Source organism: Acartia tonsa, chromosome 11 (assembly GCF_053477335.1).
Source record: "Acartia tonsa isolate MP-2025a chromosome 11, ASM5347733v1, whole genome shotgun sequence".
Taxonomy (NCBI): domain Eukaryota; kingdom Metazoa; phylum Arthropoda; class Copepoda; order Calanoida; family Acartiidae; genus Acartia; species Acartia tonsa.
Genome location: NC_137270.1, coordinates 9,976,066 through 10,001,479, shown reverse-complemented (window position 1 = coordinate 10,001,479; position 25,414 = coordinate 9,976,066). Strand labels below are relative to the sequence as shown.

The 25,414-nt window shown below is 32.5% G+C and overlaps 3 protein-coding genes and 1 long non-coding RNA gene across 4 annotated transcripts in view; 2 read left to right on the top strand and 2 right to left on the bottom strand.

Annotated features, from left to right (window-relative positions):
• On the bottom strand, nucleotides 1-2,704 carry LOC145332054 (uncharacterized). The gene is made up of 4 exons (XR_013884014.1): nucleotides 2,609-2,704; nucleotides 1,841-1,961; nucleotides 1,041-1,115; nucleotides 1-471 (listed from the first exon to the last, which is right to left on the bottom strand). It is a non-coding gene; the product is annotated as an uncharacterized LOC145332054 (long non-coding RNA).
• An 823-nt stretch (nucleotides 2,705-3,527) lies between these two features.
• LOC145332053 (neural cell adhesion molecule 2-like) overlaps nucleotides 3,528-25,414 on the bottom strand; it is an 88,161-nt gene continuing 66,274 nt past the window's right edge. The window contains exons 25-26 of the mRNA XM_080176961.1: nucleotides 4,043-4,155; nucleotides 3,528-3,724 (exon numbers count right to left, since the gene is read on the bottom strand). Coding sequence (XP_080033087.1) covers nucleotides 3,612-3,724; nucleotides 4,043-4,155 — 226 coding nt within the window. The 3' untranslated portion in view covers nucleotides 3,528-3,611. The remainder of the gene's footprint in view (nucleotides 3,725-4,042; nucleotides 4,156-25,414) is intronic.
• LOC145332369 (uncharacterized) lies at nucleotides 9,066-13,237 on the top strand. Its single transcript, XM_080177368.1, has 7 exons — nucleotides 9,066-9,325; nucleotides 10,160-10,948; nucleotides 11,142-11,183; nucleotides 11,460-11,530; nucleotides 11,963-12,070; nucleotides 12,323-12,416; nucleotides 13,145-13,237. The coding sequence occupies exons 2-7, from the start codon at nucleotides 10,874-10,876 to the stop codon at nucleotides 13,235-13,237; spliced, it is 483 nt and encodes a 160-aa protein (XP_080033494.1). The 5' UTR covers nucleotides 9,066-9,325; nucleotides 10,160-10,873.
• On the top strand, nucleotides 13,758-25,282 carry LOC145332368 (uncharacterized). The gene is made up of 15 exons (XM_080177367.1): nucleotides 13,758-13,818; nucleotides 14,813-14,848; nucleotides 15,396-15,483; nucleotides 17,133-17,189; nucleotides 17,854-17,953; nucleotides 18,711-18,760; nucleotides 18,987-19,050; nucleotides 21,666-21,736; nucleotides 22,158-22,216; nucleotides 22,746-22,830; nucleotides 23,522-23,604; nucleotides 23,779-23,816; nucleotides 24,296-24,378; nucleotides 24,651-24,713; nucleotides 25,124-25,282. Exons 1-14 carry the CDS (start codon nucleotides 13,758-13,760, stop codon nucleotides 24,703-24,705), a joined length of 930 nt encoding a protein of 309 aa, XP_080033493.1. The 3' UTR covers nucleotides 24,706-24,713; nucleotides 25,124-25,282.

The following is a 25,414-nucleotide window of genomic DNA, read 5'->3' as shown; positions in this document are numbered from 1 at the left end:
TTTCCTTTTTGTCATATCCATAATGTTATAGTCTGTTAATACTGCGCTATTTATGAATCAATTGTTGTTGTTCATATAGAGTTTTTAAGCAACTACTTATCCAGCAACAAATCTCTAAAAATACATTTTTTATTTGACCACCATTGATTAATCCAAGATTTATTGATTTTGTGTAATGTACTATTAAACTAGTAGCAAACCCTGTGATAATTAGTACAGTAAATATTCAATTAAAATAATTTCCTTTAAAAAAAAAGATTGATCTTGTAATCTTATTCGACTAACTATGACGTTCCTAACAGAATTACAAAATGATGCAATTTGCTTAATATTGAAAAGTACAACATACAACCAGTACAAATCTTGAAAATTAATCACTGGGCAATTCTAACCAAATCTAGACACAACTTTCTCTGTCACTGTCCACCAGAAGGTTCGAGTCCACGCCAGTGTTGGAATTACAGGCAGCTTCTGCAACATGAAACAACAGTTAAAGTTATTCTAAGATTTATAAATATGTTTAAGCTAGTTTGGGTGAGTTTAAATAGTTATTTATCGCATCGTACAGTAGACAGCTTTCCGCAGATAGTAAAGTTAATATTATAAGATTAATTGAATCCAATTTTGTTAGCCCCAAGATGCCGAGGGCCCGTGCTAACAAAACTGGTGTCTTGACCGTTTCACAGTCTATGTATGTTCTTCAGAAAAAAACATCCAAGCCTTTTGAAAAAATAAAGAGGTGTTGTTTTCCTTATCTGGAAGAAGACTTTCTTCATACAAAGTAGCGGCATTGTATGTTCTTTTTCCGCTTTCTGAAATGCCAAGTGAGGTGTCTTGTTTACCTTATGTCTAAATATAAAATAAAATGCCTATGATTTCATGTGACTAATCTTGTGCATTAATACCTATATTGTGTATCAATTATGTTTTATATTTTAGCTTGACGTCTTTGATAGAGTTGGAAAATAAATTTTTATTCTAATATTCGTGGAAAATTAACTGTTAAACGATGCTTTACATGGTTTTTCAGTATGGCTCACCTGAGTTATTTTGTTGTTGTTTTGACTGACCAGGGAATAAATCATTTTTTACATCAAGTTCAAAATTATCCTTTCCTATACAATTAGTTTTCTTGTGATGCTTTCAAATTGAAATATTTTATGAGTTTAAATGTCTGTGTGTTAAATATTTGTTTCTTCTTTTATTTTGTCTATTTATTTGTCTGTTTGTTTTAATTAATTGTTTTTTTGTCTACTTGTCTGTCTGTGTCTGTATACTTGTCTTTTAGTTTTCTGTAAGTCAGTTTGTTTCTTCGTCCGTTTGTTTGTCTGTTAGTTTGTCTGTTAGTTTGACTGTTAGTTTGTCTGTTAGTTTGTCTGTTAGTTTGTCTGTTAGTTTGTCTGTTAGTTTGTCTGTTAGTTTGTCTGATAATTTGTCTATTAGTTTGTCTGTTAGTTTGACTGTTAGTTTGTCTGTTAGTTGTCTGTTAGTTTGTCTGTTTGTTTGTCTGTTAGTTTGTCTGTTAGTTTGTCTGTTAATTTGTCTGTTAGTTTGTCTGTTAGTTTGTATGTTAGTTTGTCTGTTAGTTTGTCTGTTAGTTTGTCTGTTAATTTGTCTGCTAGTTTGTCTGCTAGTTTGTCTGTTTGTTTGTATGTTTGTCTGTTTTTCTGTCTATTTGTCCGTTAGTTTGTCCGTTTGTTTTCTATAAGTCAGTTTGTTTGTTCGTCTGTTTGTTTGTCTGTTACTTAGTCTGTTTGTTTGTATGTTTGTCTGTCGATTTGTACTTTTATTATTTTGTCAAAGAATTCTCTTTCATTTTGACATAAAGCATCATAAGGACCTATAGATTTTGTAGGGAAGTCAGGGTTGAAGACATTAATATTTTGTTGCAGGTTTATGCCTCCAGAAGTACAGCTGGCAGTCATACCTGTCCGGGACAAGGTTGTTGTGTTGTTATAAATCTAAATAAATGACAAGTAGACAAGGATGACAACAATCATAAAAGCGAAGCTCTCAAACGGTAGGACAAATGCACATTAACACTTGATTAGTGTCAGAACTAAATAATCAGAATATAAATGTTTTAAAGTCAAAACAAAATTGTAAGTAAATTTGTTTAGAAACTGCTTAAATACAGAATAATTTTTAAGGACATACATACATTTTTATGACTTCGTTTATAACATTTAACATTATTGTCAGTATGAAAGCTTCGGTTGGACCGACCTAACTTATAAAAAGCTTCGCTTTTAAAGGTCAATCTTACATGAGATATATCCTTTGGCTATTTTATCTGTGTAAAACTTGTTTTGTAATGAACAGATCTTTAGTAAAATCCCCCCTTTTCCAACTACCTTTTTTGTCTGTTATTAAATTGTTTTCTGCTACTTGGCTGTGTTAATTTTCCCGACACCAAAGGTTGATTTTCAATAACCCAAATGAGGGTCGGCACAAGGTCATTGCGGAAAGGGAATAACAGTTATTTAACCCCTTCCTCCTCTAGTGTTTTACTCTTATGTTAGAAGTATGTTTTGCACTTCTTGTTAAATTGTTTGTCAGAACCCTGTTCCATTGCCCATTTATTTATCAATCAGTAAGAAAATATTACCTGCTGCTGCTTGGAATTTAGAGAATCAGAATTTTTATTGCTACTCGTACATAGAGTTCCATTATTGCTTAACAATTCAGCGTTTTTACTACATTGCCTGTTTTTAAAAAAACATCAATTAATTCTAGTTATGTACTTTGGCCATAATGTTATTAAAATAGAACAAATTTGAATAACATTTTCTGGTAAAAGTAGTTTGGAGGACTTGTTTAAAAGCTTAATATAATGACTATAAGATATTTAATTATGGGTGGGGGGGGGGGGGGGGGAGTTCTGACACATTTGCGTAAACCTGGTGTATAGGCTTTATTTTTGGACTGAGAAGATAGGTAATTAGGGATCAAATCATTCTAATATGATGAATTTCCCCCAGATTTAAGATTTTTTGGATAGGCCTCCAGGTTCCGGAGCTTCAGGCCTCCAGGTGGTCTCTGTACAAGTAAAAATTAAAAATAAGATTTCTTTTTGAAGAGTTAAAGGTTATCTTATAAAACAAAATATGCTTGATTTTGATTGTTATTCACATATTTGAAGAAAAACATACATTTTTTTTTTCATTTTTACCTGTACAGAGACCACCTGGAGGCCTGGAGCTTCGGAACCTGGAGGCCTATCCAAAAAATCTTAAATCTGGGGGAAATTCATCATATAAGAATGATTTAATCCCTAATAACCTATCCTCTCAGTCCAAAAATAAAGCCTATACACCAGGTTTACGCAAATGTGTCAGAACTTCCCCCCCCCCCCCCCCCTTGATTTTCAGAACAAACATCAAACATGGTCGGTTATAAAGAATGCCTGTTGTAAGTTTTGAGCAGAATCAAAGTATTTAATTAATATGGTAAATAGCAAATACAGCACTTTAAAATTTAATCTAAAATTTAAGGCTCTGCTAGTTTGTACCGATCAATCAAGATTTTAAAAAGAACCAAAAAAATAGATAGAACATATCTATAAAAATACAAAAACCCATATTCATTGCATTTTTTTAAAAGTAGTAAAATTAACAAAAATGATGTTTTTTTTGCCTGTTAAATTGTTCAGCAATTTTGCAGAAATCAGATTTTGGTGCGACACTGTATAGCGCCAAGTTTTGAGAGGTAAAGGACAGGCGATCTAAAAAATAAAAGAAGAAAGATTAAGTTTAAAAAATAGTTTTTAGAAATATTAACAAAAGATATGTTGAAATAAAATATTTTCAATATATTTGCGGCTTAACATTTTTACTTCCTGATTTAATTGCTGTCTTAAAGGGAGGGGGGGGGGGGGAGATTTTTTGAAAGGGTAAGTGGTTTCACACCCTCATGCCCAATACAATTCCGTTCCTGGAGATCTTAGCGAAAATACATACAGACAAACAAACATTCTTTTACTTAAATAGAACAATAGTTTCAATGGCTACGAATTTTCTTTAGTTGAAAAATAATTACTTACCAGTCGGTGTTTGAAGATGTTCCTCCGTTGTAAAATCTGTTACAGGAGGCTTCATATAATGAGACGGAGATAGAGAATTGCGGAGTAATCTGCGCTCCACACCATACGATTTTCTAAATCATAAATAACATGGGTCAGGGATAGATAGCCTGAATAATATGACGATAAATCACTAAACCTTGTTAGGTAAAACATAAAAAACCTAAATAAATTTAAATTTAATTTTTATTAATAGATTATATAATTATTACCATTTAACTTTAAAAAAACATTGTGGAAATAGTTAAATTGTTTTAAAATTTAAATAGAATGGGACACGCAGTTTAGTATTTGTGTTCATTTTAAACAGGAGAAAAAATAAAATGGTCATATGTTTTACACCTTAATTTTTTCCAAGGGTTATTATTGACTGCTTCCTTTTATTTTGATATATGTATTTCTTTAATTTGGAATTTCAATAAGTGAAGTAATTCTGTTAAATGATTTAAAAACATAAGTTGTAGTACAATTCTATTGATAACGAACAGTTAAAACATCAATGGAAATGCAGATACTAGTCAAGTATTGTTATAACATTGTGTATACAAGATAAGTAATCTCCTTGATTCAAAATTACATTTCCTCTACATATCAACAAATATCATAAACATTAAGTTTAAAACTAGTACAAATATATTTTGTAGAATCCTTTAACATTCAACTGTGAACCTTGTTTGCTAAATATAAGGGATCTGAATTCAAAGAAAGGGAAAGGGGGGGGGGGGTGCGGTCAGAAATATAGCCAAAAAATGACCGAAAGACTTTAATTATAATAAAGTAACCTAAAAACATCACATGACCCATGAAGCTGCAATAGAATCGAATGTAGGGGTATAGTTCCTTTCGTGACAACGCCTCATAAGAAATGTTTCGTCGTATTTAAACAGTAGCTTTTGATAGGTTATTTTTGGTTAGGTTAGGAATAGAAGAAAATCTACTGTGAAAATTCGACGAAACGACGATGTCACGAAAGGGACTATACCCAAATGTATAAAATATACGATTGTGTGGTTAACGAGAATTTAACGGACAGACAAACAAAACTTTTTACTTGATATAATACGATGTAATATACAAATACAAATAAAAATAAGTATATATGTAGGCTTAAAATGACATGTAGTATTCTGAAACTATGAGCTCAATTCTAAAGTATGTAACAATTTTATATACATTGGGAAGTTTGGGAAATTTCGGACAATGCAGTTCCTGTGTGTCTGTCTGTCAGTTACATTTAAGGGTAAATCCTTTTTCTCGGCTGCTATTTAATATAGACTGCTGATATTTTAGGATATTATACGTCAACTTTTTTAGGAATTATGTTTTTTCCTCACAGATAGACCACTAGAATTATGCTCAAATATAGATTTGATCACTGAACACCTACTCAAAAATTCATCATATTCGACTGTCTGTTCGTCTGTTATTCTCACTATTCCCTTCAATTCTCTTTCAGATTTATAAGCTTAGCTAAGTATAGATGTTGTCATCCTTGTTTATGTTATATTTATTCTATTATATAGAGAACTGGTGTCTTCGTCCCTAGTATTTAGGAAAAGGTGGGCGCGGTAAAAAAAAGCCTAAAAACATCAAAAGATATTTATAAAGCGCCTTCTCTATATTATAAGATAATCTAAAAGCATAGTACAAGTATTCAGTCCTAAAGTTTCAGTTTTGTGATATAAAATTTTAAATATATTCTAAATATTTTGATAGAAATGTAATCGGATCATGGAAAGAAAACAAAGTCATTCCTTAATTAGGACAGAAGTCACCTTCCTAGGAAGGACATAAGTAGCTTCCCTTATGTGAGAATTTGTTAGATGAAGGGCATAACTTGTCTCCCTTAACAAAGATTTTGCAAGACGAAGGACATAAGTAGCCTCCCTTCACCACACAAAACCTAGCTTTTTGGTCCTTCACATAGCAAAATCTTGCATAAAATAGTTTATCTGTCCTTCACATAGCAAATTCTTGCAAAACATACCAAATTCTTGCTAAACTTAGCAAATTCTTGCAAAACATAGCATTTCTGTCCTTCACATAGCTAATTCTTGCAAAACATAGCAAATTCTTACAAAACATAGCAAATTCTTGCAAAACATAGCAAATTCTTACAAAACATAGCAAATTCTGGCAAAACATACCAAATTCTTGCAAAACATACCAAATTCTTGCAAAAAATAGCAAATTCTTGGAAAACTTAGCTTTTCTGTCCTTCACATAGCTAATTCTTGCAAAACATAGCAAATTCTTGCAAAACATAGCATTTCTGTCCTTCACATAGCTAATTCTTGCAAAACATAGCAAATTCTTACAAAACATAGCAAATTCTTGCAAAACATAGCAAATTCTTACAAAACATAGCAAATTCTTGCAAAACATAGCAAATTCTGGCAAAACATTGCAAATTCTTGGAAAACTTAGCTTTTCTGTCCTTCACATAGCTAATTCTTGCAAAACATAGCAAATTCTGGCAAAACATAGCAAATTCTTGCAAAAAATAGCAAATTCTTGGAAAACTTAGCTTTTCTGTCCTTCACATAGCTAATTCTTGCAAAACATAGCAAATTCTTGGAAAACTTAGCTTTTCTGGCCTTCACATAGCTAATTCTTGCAAAACATAGCAAATTCTTACAGAACATAGCAAATTCTTGCAAAACATAGCAAATTCTTGCAAAACATAGCAAATTCTGGCAAAACATAGCAAATTCTTGGAAAACTTAGCTTTTCTGTCCTTCACATAGCTAATTCTTGCAAAAAATAGCAAATTCTTACAAAACATAGCAAATTCTTGCAAAACATAGCTAATTCTGGCAAAACATAGCAAATTCTGGCAAAACATAGCAAATTCTTGCAAAAAATAGCAAATTCTTGGAAAACTTAGCTTTTCTGTCCTTCACATAGCTAATTCTTGCAAAACATAGCAAATTCTTGGAAAACTTAGCTTTTTTGTCCTTCACATAGCTAATTCTTGCAAAACATAGCAAATTCTTACAAAACATAGCAAATTCTGGCAAAACATAGCAAATTCTTGCAAAACATAGCAAATTCTTGGAAAACTTAGCATTTCTGTCCTTCACATAGCAAATTGTTGCAAAACATAGCAAATTCTTGCAAAACATAGCTAATTCTGGCAAAACATAGCAAATTCTGGCAAAACATAGCAAATTCTTGGAAAACTTAGCTTTTTTGTCCTTCACATAGCTAATTCTTGCAAAACATAGCAAATTCTTACAAAACATAGCAAATTCTGGCAAAACATAGCAAATTCTTGCAAAACATAGCAAATTCTTGGAAAACTTAGCATTTCTGTCCTTCACATAGCAAATTGTTGCAAAACATAGCAAATTCTTGCAAAACATAGCTAATTCTGGCAAAACATAGCAAATTCTGGCAAAACATAGCAAATTCTTGGAAAACTTAGCTTTTCTGTCCTTCACATAGCTAATTCTTGCAAAACATAGCAAATTCTTACAAAACATAGCAAATTCTTGCAAAACATAGCAAATTCTGGCAAAACATACCAAATTCTTGCAAAACATACCAAATTCTTGCAAAAAATAGCAAATTCTTGGAAAACTTAGCTTTTCTGTCCTTCACATAGCTAATTCTTGCAAAACATAGCAAATTCTGGCAAAACATAGCAAATTCTTGGAAAACTTAGCTTTTCTGTCCTTCACATAGCTAATTCTTGCAAAACATAGCAAATTCTGGCAAAACATAGCAAATTCTTGCAAAACATAGCAAATTCTTGGAAAACTTAGCATTTCTGTCCTTCACATAGCAAATTCTTAGAAAACATAGCATTTCTGTCCTTTCAATTTATGAGATCTTAAGCTACAGACAGAAAAACTTTGCTTTTTTGTTTTCAATAAACCAGGATATCATAACACAAATGGAGTAACAATGTTGTTTGTAAAGTACAGTTGAAGCTTTCTGACTGCCCTTGTACTATGTGTGTTAGTGTCTGTGTATGTTCTCACAGCTTTAGTGGCCAGGTGGAAATATTGAGGGCCAAAATTATCAATTTAAAATTTAGAAATGTAGATTCTCTACAAAAATGTAGTCTCTTGATTTTTTTACTAGGCTTATTACATATTTTCTTGTATTTTTTTTGGCCACCTATGAATTTCATAAGAGTATGGAAGGGGCAGAAAGTAATGTACTATTTGAACTTCTATCTAACAGGAGATGAGAACTAACCTAGATAGTAAATAAGGTTTAAAGAGTACATTTTTATATTATCTTATTCAGTGTTTATTTAAAATAACCAATGAAATTAAATCTTTATTCCACAATTATATGTAACTGGAACACTTATGGAGAAGATAAATTTTAATCCATTGTCCTATCATTGAATTAAAGAATTTAAAAATTTGAGAAAATTAATTTTATTTCATGTGACTGTAGCACTTATGGAGTAGTTTAATTTTAATTCATTTTCCTACTATTGAAATATTGAATTTTGATTTGAATTTTTTTTATTTTAAATATTTTTCCACTGTTTTAATTAAACATTACAATGCAAAAATATCATTCTTCCACTCGCCTTACCTTCCCCCCTTTTTCTCTCTACTTGCAATTGTACTAATACAAGAATTGCGTTGTTTATAAACAAAGTTATATAATACCGTCTGCTACCAAGTTTTATTTCGCGCGCGCGTTTGTTTACAAACAATGTTATGAAATTCTGTCTGCTATTAAATTTTAATTCGCGCGTATTTAGAATTTGTAGACAGCGTGATTTACTAATTAAGATTCATTTTTTAATTTATTTTTTTAGCATTAAACATAAGGTTTTAGCAAAAGCATTAGCTTTTTGCAAATTAGAACGTGTGAATTTTTGCCAGTTATTTCCATTTTATTCAGATTTTTTTTACAAAAACAATTTTTAAAAATATTACCAGTATTACTTAGAAACCAAGTAATATCCAATGAATTAGAACCGGGCACAGCTATACTGAAAATTATGTATAGCATCATACTATGAATATAGAATAAACTGGTGTAATCTTATAATTGTACGTTTTTAAATCCGCGGAAAGCTGTTAATAATACGATGCGATAAACATCTATTCTAGGCTAATTTAAAATGGAGAATTTAGACATAGGTAACCATTTTATGGCGGCAGGCAATGAAGTAATTCCACCAATGAATGATAGAGGCCCAATTAATGATGCTGGCCCGTATTTGGCTCTTAAACACTGGTGTGTGCGAGATACTGTAAGAGCCCAGATTCAGTAAGTTACTCAAATTCTTTCATGTTTACCTTCTAAAGGTTTATCTTTTTTCCAAAGTAGCGGGTTTCTTAACGTATTTTAACAGTAACTTTTCTCATATTTCTATCCCAGCGGAGCCAATTTTCTAACCCTGTTGGGCACTCATTAACACTTACCTAACTTCAGATTCTTAACTTAATTGTGAGGGGGGGGGGGGTTAGTTCCCGACTACACCCTGTGTCTGTGAAATAGACAGAATGAAATGTCATTGAAAAATTAAAAAATTAGGACATGTCATATATTATTTGAAGATAATTCAAATATTTTAAAAAGCACACCCCCTTTTGTAAATTTATCTTGACAAGGACAACAACACTCATAAAAACAAATCTCCACAATCAGAAGGAAGGACAATCGAACAAAGTCTAAATAATAAATTTAGTTATAAAACCATATGAGGGTAAATTAGACAGTACACAATTCTGGTACCCAAAGTATTTTTATTCCCAGAAGGGACATTAGACTACAATTTATTCTGATACCCAAAGTTTTATAGCCATGGACGAGGATATTAGACTGTGTATTATTCTGGTACCCAAAGTTTTATAACCACAGGATGTTAGATTTTATATTGTTCTTGTACCCAAAGTTTAATAACCATGGGAGGGGATATTATAAGGTATATTATTCTAATACCCAATGTTTTATAACCATAGGAGGATAGATATATTATTTTGGTACCCAAAGTTTTATTGGTTTTTGTGGAACCCCCTCCCCCACCCCACCATCCCATAAGCTTTAGTTTTCCTTTTATATGCTTTTGAAACTTATTTTTTAGTTTTTATTTTATTTCAGGCGTCACAAATACGATTATTATCAGGGATGGCAATCTGCATTATCGCATTTAATCCTAATGTACAGATGAAATCCGGACATTGTTAGCGTCGTTTTAGAGATCAAATATTCATAATACATGTTAAACATGTCATCCAAACAAAAAATCCTTACAATTTCATTTCAGTATACACACTTTTTGATAAATTAACAGGATGTTTTTCTGTCTGTACAGAAGGATCTCTCTAACCACTGAACTGATATGGTTTTCCCTTAATAACTATTTGGGGGATGGTACCTCTAACCTCCCAAGAGAAATTTTAATTAAAAATAAAGGGGGGAGGGAATAACCACTGAACCGATAAGTTCATTCATTACAGTAAAGCTTCTTATACGTCCTTGGAAGGTTTATAACTATTTTGGGGAAGGGTACTTCAACCCTCCCAAGAGAAAACATTCCTTTAAAAATATCTCTCCCCCTAAACTTTTTAAAAACTTTTTCATTTAGAACAAAAAAATAATAAATGGTTGGTTTGACATACCCTCCCCCCTCCTTTACCCTTGCCTTAAGTGCCCCTAGACGAGTCTAGGGGGCGTTGCCACTTGTCAAGAAACATTATAGCTGCACTATTAAATATTTTCGCACATAAAGGCAAGAAATAAGGTAAGTTTAATTTCACTGCTAGCTAATTTTAGTTGAAATTTATTTCACCAATTGCCATCCCTGATTAGTACATGATCCCAACTGATGTGAAGAATGATATATGTCCAAGAGACAAACCTCTATATACTGTGGAACCCGAACATGTGGTAATAAATAAAATTCTTCAAATAATTTTTTTTGTTTAGGTAGATATCTCAAACCTAAACTTTAGCCCTAGCCTATTGATATTATACTTTCGTAATTACTAAATACTTTCAACATATTCATGTTTTATAACTGAAATAATTTAATCTTTACGGCAATTGAAATAACAATAAAATAAATGTATTTTACATTCAGAAATTATGTGTCTTGAAGACAGTTGCAACAAGAAATAAAAAGGTCAACTATAATTTTTTTATGCTTATATTAGGTTATGCCAGTTTTTCCTACATCATGGTTAGGATAGGGCCCCGATGGGGCTAGAAATAGGTTAGGTTAAGCTAATATTATATTTGCCCCGCAAGGTAAAAGCTCCATGCAGGCACGCAGTGTTAAGAAGTAGAATCTAGTTTCATTCTCTTTAAAAAAGTAATTTTTTTTCTGTAAAATAACATTTTGTTAATTCTCCAAATGGAGAGGGGAGGGGGGTGAAGCATTAATAAATAACTTTTTAAGCTTCTATGGGTTTATGAGAATGCTCAACCTGGTACTAAAATGGAAACATGGCTAAAAAAACTGGATGATGGGTAAGTTATAATCATCAAAGATGAAGGGGAGGTTGGGGGGGGGGGGGGTGTCAAGAGGATAACACCAATTGTATATATATTCTGTTTCTTTTTTCATTTTCTTCACATTTCTTTTTTGCATTTTTTTTTAATAAAATTGGGATCTTATCCTTAAAGAAGCTACTCTATAATTCGAAATGCCCGTCCGTTAAACACAAAGTGTGGGAGACATGAATTTCTCAACTGATATAAAAAATAGAAGACTTTGACAACATTCCCTTCATTAAGTAGCATAATCAACTAAAAAACATCCATGACGGTCGGATTGCCTTTTTAGCAGGTTTTTGGCTATTTTTATTTTCACATTTTTTTCTCATATCTTTGACTTTTTTGTACTATGCTACTTATATATGTTGTCATCCTTGTTTTCTTCTTATATTTAACTTTTTTAAGACTGTTCAAATCTACAGAACAAGCGAGACAAGAAGCAGAATTGCTGTACAAGGAGCTCTGCCCCGAATACCAAAGTGGAAAAGCAACATCTCTCAAACGAAAAGAGAGGTATAGTATTAGAGTAAAACACTAGAGGGGGAAGGGGTTAAATGACTGTATCTCCTTATCGCAGTGTCCTTGTAGAAAACAATTTGCTAGCAGACGAAAAAGGTCATTAAAAAGGAAGGGATGTAGTTTTCTATATATACATCTATACTATAGATCTGTGGGTTTGTAGAAATTCAGAAGATTTTTTAATTGGCCGTCTATTTTTTTTTCAATTAAGAAGAAATAAAGGGGGTAACATATTTTAATGTTAAGGAAGAGGAAATCAGATGCAACAGTATCAATTGATGAAGTGATGAAGAAAATATGGACTTCAAGACATGAAATAAAAAGATTGATGGAAAACAAGGTAAGAAAGGGAGGGGGCAGGTGTGACATGTTTTGAAACTAAATCTTAAAGTTAAAGTAACTCAACTTAAAACAAAGATGACAACATCCATAAAAGCGAAGCACTGAAATGGTAGGACAAACGGACATTAACACTTGTATAGTATCAGAAGAACTGAATAATCAGAATATAAATGTATAAGAGTCGAAGCAAAATTGTAAGTAAATTTGTTGAAAAACTAATTGATACAGGATAAAGTTTATGGACACACTTACGTTTTAGGACTTGATTATAGAGTTGCTCGCTTATAATATTGTACTTTGCTGTCCCAGGAATCAATATACCAAAAGCCAGATCAATCGGATAATTAGATCACATAAAAATTTATTGTTAAAAAAAGTAGAAAAATCATCTTGTTTAAAATGAACGTATGTACATTCTGGTAATGATTAGTGAGTTGCTACGCTTTCTAAATCGTACCTAACTACTACAGGAATCATCATGCAAAGCTTGAAATCGATAAGACAATTCTTACATGCCTAAATTAACAAAAAAAGCTATCTGTCTCAGACGGACGGACCTACCCTAATTATAGAAAAGCTTAATAAAATAGATAGATAAGTATAAAAAGCCGAGAAAATCATGTTTCTCCAACTCGTGTCTAATGAACAAACAGACGGACATTTCAAATTTAAAAGTAGCTTTGCTACACCCCTTCTTATTTTTGTTGGTTTATTTTTTTGTTATAGGATGCCGGAAAAATTCTGGAACTGAAAGAAGAAATCCTTCAGTTTGACCCAAGCTATCAATTATCAAAAGAATCTAGGAAAAATATCTCATAGAAATATTTGCAATAATATGTTCTGACACAAACACTCTTCAAGTGTTAAGTTTGTTTGTCCTACCGTTTCAGAGCTTTATTTTAATGGATGTTCGCATCCTTGTTAAATTTAATTTTATATTAAACATTTCTCATTTTAACATTTTGTGTTAAATTAGGTTAGGTTAGATATAAAAGAGGTTAGCTCCGCAGGTTTCGGGCACTGCAGAGATAAGGTCCACCAAAGGTGTTGCACATTAAAAAACGTAGGGGGGGGGGGGGGGGTGATGATTTATTCAGAATATTAATCTAAATTTCATATTATTCTAATGAGATATTTTTAGACAAAGCAAGGCTGACATTTTAACATGGTCTCTGTGTTCAAAACTGAAAGAAGAGTTCAACAATGTTGATTAAAATATGTGATCATGGATGTTGTCATTAATATTTTTTTTGTAACTTAATTTTTTTCTTTGTGTTTTTTTGTCCTATATTTGAAAATTTTTAATTTGTTATTTTTTTTCAGAAACCTTTCAAGTAAAATGAATGATGAGGAGAGAAACTTTTTTAAGAATACAATACTACCTATGATAAGCACACTAGGTAAATAATCATTCAATATTTTCAGTCCAAAGAACCAATACAAAATAGGGACAGGGTCTACATCCGGTAGGCAAATTTCATATCTCATGCCCCCTCTTTTCTAAGATTTTAATGTTGGTTAGTCAATTTGTTTAATCAAACAAAAAGTTGGAAAATTAATGGCTAACAGCCCATCTGTTTAGCTGTTTTTAAAAGCGAAGCTTTTCTATAATTAGGGTCGGTCCGTCCGTCCGTCCGTCCAAGATAGATAGCTTTTTTTCGTTAATTTAGGCATGTTAGAATTGTCCTATCGATTTCAAAGTTTGCATGGTGATTCCTGTAGTAGTTAGGTACGATTTAGAAAGCGTAGCAACTCTATAATCATTACCAGAATGTCCGTACGTCCATTTTAAACATATTGATTTTTCTACTGATTCCTGAGACAACAAAGTACAATATTACAAGCGAATCAACTTTATAATTAAGTCCTAAAATGTATGACCATAAACATTATTCTGAATCAAACAGTTGTTCAACAAATTTTCTTACAATTTTGCATCGACTATTATACATTTATATTCTGTTTATTTAGTTTTGACACTATACAAGTGTTAATGTCCGTTTGTCCTACCTTTTCAGCGCTTCGCTTTTATGGATGTTGTCATCCTTGTTAGATTTCAAGCGGCTTGTAACGGATTTGCCCTAAAACAGCCAAAAATGGCTGAACGGCTGTGCCGCCAGCCGTTAGCCATTACTTTTCCAACTTTTTGTTTGATTTTGGGAAGATAGACCTACCGTGGATTACTATTGCCAAGTTTAAGAATGAAATTCGGATTATAAGTGTCATTTGCGCATTGATTACGAGATGGTTGCATTAAAAAAAAACATTTATTCTACAACTTGATCAGGGGGAGGAAAGCTCAATGAAATGTAATGTATTGACTTTCTTCTGAATTGTCAAACTATAGACGAGTTGTAATGTCTGTCTTTTTATATTTTTTTTTATCTTTTTTAGATGATGAGCAGGCAACTCGTTACCTAGTTCAAAAAGGTAAATGTGAAAATCCTTTGCTTTAACCTTTAAAATTCAGATACCATTCTGCACCTAACCACCCCCCCCCCCCCCCCCCCTCCAAATTATCTCATTATTCTCATTTAAAGTGTTTGCATGTCACCTGTTTGATAGCAAATTTCTAACAATAAGTCATTTTTTGCTTCCTTCCATCATATTTCAAAGTTTTTTCATATAAAACCATGTAGAATCTTATTTTTTAGTTCTAAACTATATCAATAACTAGCGGCTGTGCCCCTGGCATCTAGGGGCTCCATATTTAAATATTTATGGTAGGTCAGAAAACTTCTTAACACCATACACAGGCTTATTTTTGAAAATAAAAAAACAAAAACCATCTCAGGTCCTATAAGAAGCTTTACTGTAAAGGAGACCCATATCAGTACAGCGGTTAGCTACAGACAAAAAAGCTTACTACTTTACATAATATTGTATCATAGCAGTTGAGCCCCTAGACTCCAGATTGAAGGGATATGAAAGGAAAAAAAATAGCCCAAAACCATACTCTGAGTTTTATTTTATTTAGGAGTTTTTGGACAAAACATTAGATGTCCCAAGATGGTTAATAACCAACAGTGTCAAGAAATTCTCCAAGTGGTTCCATGTCAGTACAAGTAAGGACTTTTAGACAATTTTGCAAGCAAAGAGTTGATTGTCGGATGGGTGTTACTTAACCTACCTAATAAAAACCTATAAATAGTGATTGCAATCCGTCGAATTTTCGGGCCAGATTCGGATTCCAAGAATCCATCAAATAAAGTGACGGATTCCTTGCATATTCAAGATTCTTAGTTTTGGCGGATTCCGGATTCGGATTACAAATTCTAGCAATACTTTAAAAGGATTTTTTTTAAAGAAGGTGTATCAACTTTTTTTTATAGCTAGCTGGTTCTTTTAGTAAGTAGTAGATGTAAAATTTTTCATAGAATTCAGATATGCAATCGGTTTTTTTTGTAGACCTCTTATTTTTTAAGTAATTTAAGTTTAAAAAAAAAAAAATAAGTCGATTTTAAGGTACTAAAATGCAACAAAAAAAAGAAAGAAAATGGCCATTATGAACAAAAATAGTAAGATCTTTAATTTGACACCTTACTTTTTCAATTCTGTCAGGTAATTATTGAAAAAATCTATTTTTTTAAACCCACGAGAAAAACTCTGAACTTAATTTAATCATTTCACAGGTAAAAAAATATGGGTTCATATATACCTTTAGAATCAGAAAAATATTACGAATCCATTGTAAGCAAAATTGAAAAAAAAAAGTTTACAATATAGTATATAAACTACAATAAAAGGAATTATATGAAAATATCATATTATATTGTACAGGCAACGTCTTAATTCTTGAATTGAGTTATAAAAATGGGAAGGGGGTAAAGAGGGGGTAAAAAGGGGGTAAAAAAGGGAAGACGATAGTGTTGCCTGAACAAAAAATATAATTGGCCATTTGTATATTTTTTTATTTTTTTACTTTTTTTCAATTTTGCTTACAATGGATTCGTAATATTTTTCTGATTCTAAAGGTATATACCTATGAACCCATGATTTTATGTCTGTTTGAGAAAATATTTAGGTCTAAAGTTTTTATTAAACCGAGGTTAAAAAAATAGATTTTTTAAATAATTACTCAACAGAATTTTAAAAGTAAGGTGTCAAATTAAAGATCTTACTATTTTTGTTCTTACTGGCCATTTTCTTCTTTTATTTTGTTGCGTTTTAGTACCTTAAAACCGACTTAATTATTTTTCTAAAAAACTTAAATTACTTTAAAAATAAGAGGTCTACAAAAAAATCGATTGCATATCTGAATTCTATGAAAAATTTTACATCTACTACTTACTAAAAGAACCGGCTAGCTATAAAAAAAAAAGTTGATACACCTTCTTTTTAAAAATTAAGTGCTACATATGTCCTAAAAATCAATGTTCTTGGTGTTCTCTATAATTCACTTCCAAGAATCGAACCAGATTTTAAAAGATATATATAATGATGAAAATTTTTGCCTTTAAAGAGGAGGAGTTGAAAGAAAAAACTCAAGACGCTAATTTTAGCCTACCAAATAAGAATCCGGAATCCGCTATTAAAAACAGATTCCGGATTCTGATTCCAAAATTGGCCAAAAATCTGGCGGATTCCGGATCCGGATTGCCAACCCTACCTATAAATATTACTTTTTTTTGGTTTTAGTATCTTCAAATTTTGATTTTAGTGCATCTCCCTGGTATAATCCTACAACTGAATCAAATTATTATCCTTTCTTTAGAACTGAGAAAATGGCATTGAAATGCATTGAACATCCCAGAAACCTAATTTCAATCAGGTAACAACCTTCTTTATTGAATTTGAAAGTCTAACTATAAGGAGGGGTGGAGGGGGTGTGCATTGACATTTGGGCTAAACCTTGAACAAAATTGTCTAAATATTCATTTAAAATAATAAGTTCAACGACCCCCACCCTATTATCTCAGTTCCTATTAAAGCTAGAGAGCTATTTTTTTTCTTTATCTTTTACATACAGAAGAAGAGATATAAAACCAGAGGGGGGGGGGGGGTCATTCAACGCAAAATTTCTATTTGTATCTATTGGGAAAACAAAGTTTCGGGTTTTACCGCATTTTCACAGAAGCTTTTCTCCTATTTCTAGCCCCTGCATGGGGCTCTAACCCTGGGAGGCAATAATCAACAGTTACTAACCTAAAATAACCTTTTACTATTTATGTTAATTGTTGAACTATTGTTGGTTGCATCATGAATGGTTTGGATTGTTACCATATGGCAGGAATCTATTCATGTTTTTTTGATCTTGGAAAGGAAACATAGTTGCCGGTTTCGTAATATTTTTACATTTTGTGAAAGGGTACCTATTTAGGTTAGGTAAATGTTAATGAGTGCCCTCTGGGTCTGGGTTGGGAAATAGAAAAGCTCCTGTTTAAATACAATGAAACCCCCAACTTCCTTTCTATGATCTGTTTCTTTTATTCTAGATTTGGATCACTGTTTTCAAGCTCAAAGCTTAATGTACGAGAATTAATCACATATCTTTGGAATTTTTCGTCTGGAGAACAAAATGAAGTTATCAGCCAGGTCTGTCCATATGTTCATCTGAAATGTGTTTTTTTAGGGGGGGGGGGGGCATTCAACACCCCCTCCTATCAACTCAGCTTCAAGTAGAGCTAAAGGACTAAAAAAATTTATGCATGTCCCCTCTTTGATAATGAATTTCAGACTATAAGTGGGTCAAAGTCAATTTTTGCTTCCTTCACCCATTTATTTAACAACCTTTGTTTTTAGGTCCATTTTTACTTACAAAGGGGGGGGGGGGCGAAAGTGACACTTTTTGAAACCAAAACTAAAAGTCAACAAAGGAACTCAACTAAAAAAAGAGTTACAGGTCTGAGATTTTGCATGGCAGTTGCTTTAAAGGGGTACAATATGGAACTGTGAAGAAACGGCGGCGCAACCGCCGAAAACCGCCGTTTCCCGCCGAAATTTTTTTTGCCTTTTCTTGGCGGTTTTCGGCGGTTGCACCGCCGTTTCTTCACAGTTCCATATTGTACCCCTATAAAGCAACTGCCATGCAAAATCTCACACCTGTAACTCTTTTTTTTAGTTGAGTTCCTTTGACTTTTAGTTTTGGTTTCAAAAAGTGTCACTTTCGCCCCCCCCCCCCTTTCAAAAGTCATTTTCTTATTAATGATTGCCCCACAGGGTTAACAAATATGGCCCCCAGGGGCTAGAAATAGGGGAAAAGCTACTGTGAAAATCCGAGAAACCCGCAACTTTAATTTCTTTCCATGATCTATTTTTTTTAATATTATCCTAATCTGTAAATGTCTTTTAGTACACTGGACGTAGCCGTCAAACAGTCCAAGCGCTCAACAAGAAAATAAGGTTAGTATTATTTTTAGTGACAAATACCAAACTGGATTATCATAGATTGTGTGTGTATTATATTTAAGTAGTTTCAGCTGATTATTTTAAAATATAAAATATAGAATATTAAAATTCAGTACCCAAAGTTATTTGGTCTTTAGTGTTTTTTATGATAGGTACCTAAAGATTTTTTGTTGGATGTGAAGGTAGGTATTGTGCCATTTTAAGTGAGTTTTTTTATTAGACTCTTGCAAAAAGAAGTTATCGACGAAGAAACAAGAAATCCATCACTTGGTGGACCTGGAAAGGTATTGATTTGTTCAAATTTTAGGGCAGAAAATGTATCCACCACAGATAGATAAATATTTTAAGGAGAGGGTTTGTCATGTATTTATTGGGTTGTTCAATATAATTGTCGACAAAATCATATTTCTTTGCTAAAGCTAATAGAGTGAAAGGATATCTCTCTGTGTATCTGCTTAACTGATATGCTTCTTTTTTTACTTTGTAGCTTCTCATAGGTCCTGGGAAGGTTTATAACTATTTTTTGGGAGGTTACCTCCACCCTCCAAAGAGAAATCGCCCCTTAAAAAAAATCCAACACAAGAAAAAATAGAATAAACTAAATGAAATTAATTCTTTTTAAATCTAAAATAAAAAAACATTGTTTTTAAATTCAATGACCTCTCCCCATCTCAAGTGCCCCTAAAGGCCTCTAGAGGCGTAGCCACTGGTACCAAATAATTATATTCTGAATTGTTTTATACAGACGAATGGACGTACAGACAGACACTGATTGTAGAGTATCTGTGTGATGTATCCTTATAATAAAGTAACAGGATATACATTCTACATGTGTCAGTGTGTACTAAGAGATCTCACTAACCACTGAACCGATATGGTTCTCCTTTACACGGTAGCTTCTCATAGAACCTGGTAAGGTTTATAATTATTTTGGGGGAGAGTACCACCACCCTCCAAAGAGAAATCGCCCATTAAGAAAAATCCCCCAAAGAGAAATCGCCAACACAAAAAAAATAGAATTAACTTAATTAAATTAATTCTTTTTAAATCTAAAACAATAATATTGTTGTTGAATTCAATGACCTCTCCCCATCTCAAGTGCCCCTAAAGGCCTCTAGAGGCGTAGCTACTAGTACCAAATAATTATATTCTGAATTGTTTTATACAGACGAATGGACGTACAGACAGACACTGATTGTAAAGTATCTGTGTTATGTACATCCTTATAATAAAGTAACAGGATATGCATTCTATATATATGTGTCTGTGTGTACAAAGGGATCTCACTAACCACTGAACCGATATTGTTCTCCTTTACATGGAAGCTTCTCATAAAACCTGGTAAGGTTTATAACTATTTTGGGGGAGAGTATCACAACCGCCCTAGGAGAAATCACCCCTAGAAAATAATAAACCCCTCTCAAAATTTTTTATCAATTTTTCTCTAAAAACTGTAATTAAAAGAGGGTGTTTGACTTCCCCCCAACCCAAGGGCCCCTTATTGCCTCTAGGGGCGTAACCGCTGCTAGTATAGTGTTCCATACTATAAAGTAGTAAGGTTTTTGTCTGAAGCTAAAGATTATAGAAATTTCGGGTCTGAATTGGTTTTACTTATCAGGAAAGCTTTATAAATATCTTGGGATGGTTTTATGCTATTTTTCTGACATTCGCCACCCACCCTAGAGGTTAGGGGCGAAGCAACTAATAGATTATACAGTAAAAGCCTAAGATGATCAGTCCGATATGGTACATAATAGACGCATGGGAAAATTGATTAGTCCGAATGCGTCGGAAACGACGCAAAAAAAAACTTCTTTAGTATGCCACAAATCAAAAAATCTAAAAATACAAATGTCTTACAATCCCTTAAGGAAGCTGTGTTTAAAATTTCAAGCGATTCTGACGACAGGGGGGGAAGTTCGGCACTAATGGGTTAAATGAAAAATAATAGTTTTTATTTGGGAGAATAAGAAAAATTTTAATGTTGTTGTTGTGTTAGCCATTGTAATGCCTATAATGTAAATCTAAAGGGAAAGCCAAAAATTGCAGACCTTTTTGGAATTCAAGTGCGCGGCTTGTGTTAATAGTGGAAAAAAGTTACATCTACTGTTAGAACCACTATGAATACTAGTTTTTGGAAATATAAAAACTATTCCGGTGCTACTTAGAACAGTTATAAGCTTTAGTGTTAGGTAGTATTGGATCGGTTCTTGTGTTACAAATAGTTTATGTGCTAGGTGATAAAATGTCCCTACTGACTTAAAACTTTTTTTAACCTTTCTTACATTTTTCAATGAAGCTTCTCAACTACAAATTGGACAAAAATGGTTCTCTTATTTCTAAAAATAAGAGTTCATGATGGTTCTAACAATATGTACAGATTTTTTCTACAATTAACACAAGCCACGCTAATTGAAATTTTAAAATGTACTCATTTATTACTGTATTCTTTAATGATTTACTCACAAGTCAATTTTAAAGTCAGTTGGAAAATTTTACCACATGGCTCCCTAACTATAAGTAGCACAAGAATTGTTTTTTAGGATCATGGGAAGAAAACAAAGTTGCAATTTTCATCATATTATTACAGTTGCTTTTATTCTAGCCCCTGCGAGGAGCCTTACCATTACTTAACCTAACCTAAAATAACCTTTCAAAAGCTACTGTGAAAATGCAATGAAACCAGCAACTTTGTTTTCTTTTCATGACCCATTTTTTATTTTCAAGAACTATAGTTCAGAGCAACTTTAAATTTAAAAAGGTCCACATTTTTTTTTGCTCACTCTTTAAATTTGCAGTGTGATTGGTGATACGATGGCTAACACAAAAAAATTGATTTATCTTTTTCTCCCAAATAAAACTGTTATTGTCCTTTTAGGCATATCATTCATTAATTTAGGTCGTTGCTGTTGACGAGACCTGTATAGGTCATCGACAGAAGAATCACGTTGGGCGTGTTGGAAAAACAAGGTACATTTGATGTAATTAACATATAAGAAAATGTTTAAATTGGCCTCCAGGTGGTGCAGGCTTAACCTCTTCAGATATTAAATTAGATTTTTTACCTGGAGGCCACTTTTAATTATTTTTTTCAGATATGTTAATATAATCCTAAAAGATACATATTTTGTTTTTTAAGTAGACTCTATCTCTTTAAATGAAATAAAATTAGTTTTACCTGCCCATAAAGGACCTAGAGGCCTGCATGACCTGAACTTGGAGGTTGATTTTAATTTTAACTTTAAGATATTGGATGTAGGTTATTGGGTAATAGTTCATGATGATAAAGCAACTGTATAGGAAGCATACCCCTCAACCTCCCAACAAAATTTACCTTTGTTTTTTTTTCACCTATCTATACTTAAATATTTAAACCTTGGATCTCCTTTAGATGGGCGTTTGGATTGGTAGACACTTCCTACAAGCCAGCAAGAGGCATTGTAAGGGAAGGTAATATCTTGCCAACTAAAGGATAATAGCTTAAGTAACATAATAGACTACCAACACTTTAATTGCATGCACCTGATTTGGGCCAAGACATTTCTCACACTAATTTAATTTTCAAGTAAATGATTTTTTTCTTAGAACTAATTTTATTCTCAATTATATTACAATGATCCCCTTACAATTTTGGTCAAATTTTTTGGAAAAATCTGGTTTTCATTGCTTTTCAGTGAAAACTCTTGAATTGAATTAATTGCCCATTGTCCCTTCCCTTACTCCCTGTTTTTAATGTCTTTAGTTATGACTTGGTGTAAGCCAGAGATTCGAACCTTTCACCTCCCAGGTGATGCGCAGATGTGGTACTTGTTGATCCACAAATTTGTTTTTTTTTGAGGGTTTAGGTATCTGTTGATGATTACCCAGCAGGGGCTAGAAATAGGAAAAATATCTACTGTGAAAATACAATGAAACCTGCTACTTCCATTTCCTTTCCATGATCCAGCATTAATAACCATTAATACTATTCTTATTTTAGTTGAGAGGCGAGATGCAGCCACTTTACAAGCACTTATTAGACGGCATGTCTTACCCGGCACAACAATCCATTCTGATTGTTGGAGGTAAATATTTCTTACTATACACATGGTTTAATTTAAATGCCTTAAGATTATACCACAGGTGTCAAGCTTATAAGTAAGATTTTAGGTCATTTTGTTTAAACTGATTATAACTTATTTTTGAAAGATATAAGGGGGGGGGGGGGCCGTAATGACATCTATTCGTAAACCATGAGCAAAATGGTCTAAATATTTAGCTAGACCCTTCAAACTTGATATATTAGCCTAGTCCTATAGGTATCACATCTAGATAGCAAAAAAATCCAAAAAATTTTATTTTAAGGTTAGGTTAGGTAAGAAAAACCCCGCGGAAATGGGGTTTTTAAGCTTTATTTGGTCTATTTTGATGTGGAAACTTACCTAAAATTGTTTTTTCTTAGGGTTTTAACTTAAATACACTGTGTCTATTCATAAGGACATTATTTAAGATGATTCAGCAAGTCAGAGACCAACCCCAGGGGGCTAGGTGGGTGGCCCTAACCTAACCTAAAAATTTTGGATTTTTTTGCCATTTATAGTATTAGGCTTATATACCAAGTTTCAAGGGTCTAGCTAAATATTTAGACCATTTTGCTCACGGTTTACAAATAGATGTCATTCCCCCCCCCCCCTCCCCCCCCTTATATACTCTTGAGACCAGTAGAATCATACTGAAGAGCTAAAATTGAGAATAAAAGCTCCTGTATATTTTTAGAGCCTATACTGGTGTTGAACTTATACCAGGTCTAGCCCACCGCCAAGTAAATCACCAACTCAACTTTGTGGATCCAAACACTGGTAAGAATTGAAATGTTAATAATATTACTTAAATTAGGCTTTAAAATGTGCATTTAACTGTTGTAAGAGTTACCATTTAAAATCAATAGGACAATTCTAACATGTCTAAAAAAAAGCTACTGCGAAAATAAAATGAGACCCGCAACTTCTTTATCTTTTTATGATTTATTTTAGGTGTCCACACGCAACACATCGAGTCTTATTGGGCAAAGGTAAGAATATTGTATAGAACAAGGTTGACAACATCCATAAAAGCAAAGCTCCAAAATGGTAGGAAAAACTAACATTAACACTTGTAGAGTGTCAGAACTGAATAATTGGAATATAAATTAATAAAAGTCAAAACAAAATTGTAAGTAAATTTGTTAAAAAATGCTTAAAAACAGGATAATATTTAAGGACATACTTACATTTTTAAGTTGTCAAGGGAATTTAAAAATCAGATTATTACATCACATAAATATTTGTTGTTAAAGTTTAGAAATCAACTTGTTTTCAGGATAGACAGATATTCTGATAACAATTATAGAGTTGCTATGCTTTCTAAATCGTACCTTACTACTACAGGAATCACCATGCAAAGTTTAAAATTAATAGGACCATTCTAATATGCCTAAATTAACTTTAAAAGCTCTCCATTGGAACCTTAAATGGGAACAACTTTTTTAGAAATAGTCTTAATTTAATTTAGCTCAAGCATCCGTGGAAGAAGCAAAAGGGCGTCCACAAACAATCAACAGAAGAATATTTGAACCATAGGATGTGGCTAGACAGGTTATTTTTATTCTTATTCTGATAAAATATGCTAGGGACATTTGATAATGTTGACTAAAATTCCAATATTGCTTTTTTAAAATTAAGATATTTTAAAATTCTCCAATTTTCTTAGTTTTTATTACTGACAAGCAGTTCTTTTGACGGCAAGCAGCCCTAAAAGCTAGAAATATTTGGCTGTGATCTGAACAAATCTAAACATAATCAAGACCCCACAATAATTAATCATTGCTTAACTGTAAATAATACTTATAGGTATCATACTAATTAAGGTATGGAGGATCGGGTATGAAAACTTTTCTGAACCTGTTGACATTAATCAGCTAATCTAACAGGTGAGTTTTTTTTAAATCCCTTGTATTATCCTCTTAGGAATGTTTAGTCAAAATTTTTCCAATTATATACATCCCTCTCCCTGGAAAATAATGACCAAGACTCGGCTCCTTAGACTAAATTCTAACCTAAAGAATGTAAAAAAAATTTTCTTAACTGAGTATGGGTGGGGGGGATAAAATTGGAGAAAAATCGCGAAAATGCGTTTTGGGTCGGTTCTAAATAGCAAAGATATAATTCCTGGAAAATCGCATCCTCCAAAAAAGTAGTCACTTGAATCAATACAATGAATCATATTAATGAAATATTAAAAGCTTTGTCCTTTAAGTGCGTAAGATTAATTCTCCTTAACTTAACCAAATAGAGTGATAAATCTACTTTTAGAACCATTTTTTATAATTATTCATTCTAGGTCATTGATGTTCTGAAGGCTTCTACCCAGAGTTGGCACGAAAAAACCTAAGTAAAGAACCCAAGTTGGGTTTTACAACCCCCCCCCCCAAAAAAAAAACAAACAAACAAAAAAACCAGGTTTTTAAATATGTACCTTTTTACTTGTACATGTTACTTGTTACTTTATTATAAGAATATAATAAGGAGTTAAGATTTAAATTTTTTTTGTTGAATTCAATCAGTGTTAATTTTTAGTAAATACATTTTTTTTCATTTACAAACCATTAACTTATTTTTTAAAAGCGAGGCT

Coding starts and splice junctions, on each gene's coding strand:
- LOC145332369 (XM_080177368.1), top strand. CDS start 10,874: ATGATCCCAACTGATGTGAAGAATGATATATGTCCAAGAGACAAACCT. Junction 10,949..11,141: donor CTGTGGAACCCGAACATGTG/GTAATAAATAAA, acceptor TTTTACATTCAG/AAATTATGTGTCTTGAAGAC. Junction 12,071..12,322: donor TCTCTCAAACGAAAAGAGAG/GTATAGTATTAG, acceptor TTTAATGTTAAG/GAAGAGGAAATCAGATGCAA.
- LOC145332368 (XM_080177367.1), top strand. CDS start 13,758: ATGAATGATGAGGAGAGAAACTTTTTTAAGAATACAATACTACCTATG. Junction 14,849..15,395: donor TCGTTACCTAGTTCAAAAAG/GTAAATGTGAAA, acceptor TATTTTATTTAG/GAGTTTTTGGACAAAACATT. Junction 23,817..24,295: donor TCGAGTCTTATTGGGCAAAG/GTAAGAATATTG, acceptor AATTTAATTTAG/CTCAAGCATCCGTGGAAGAA.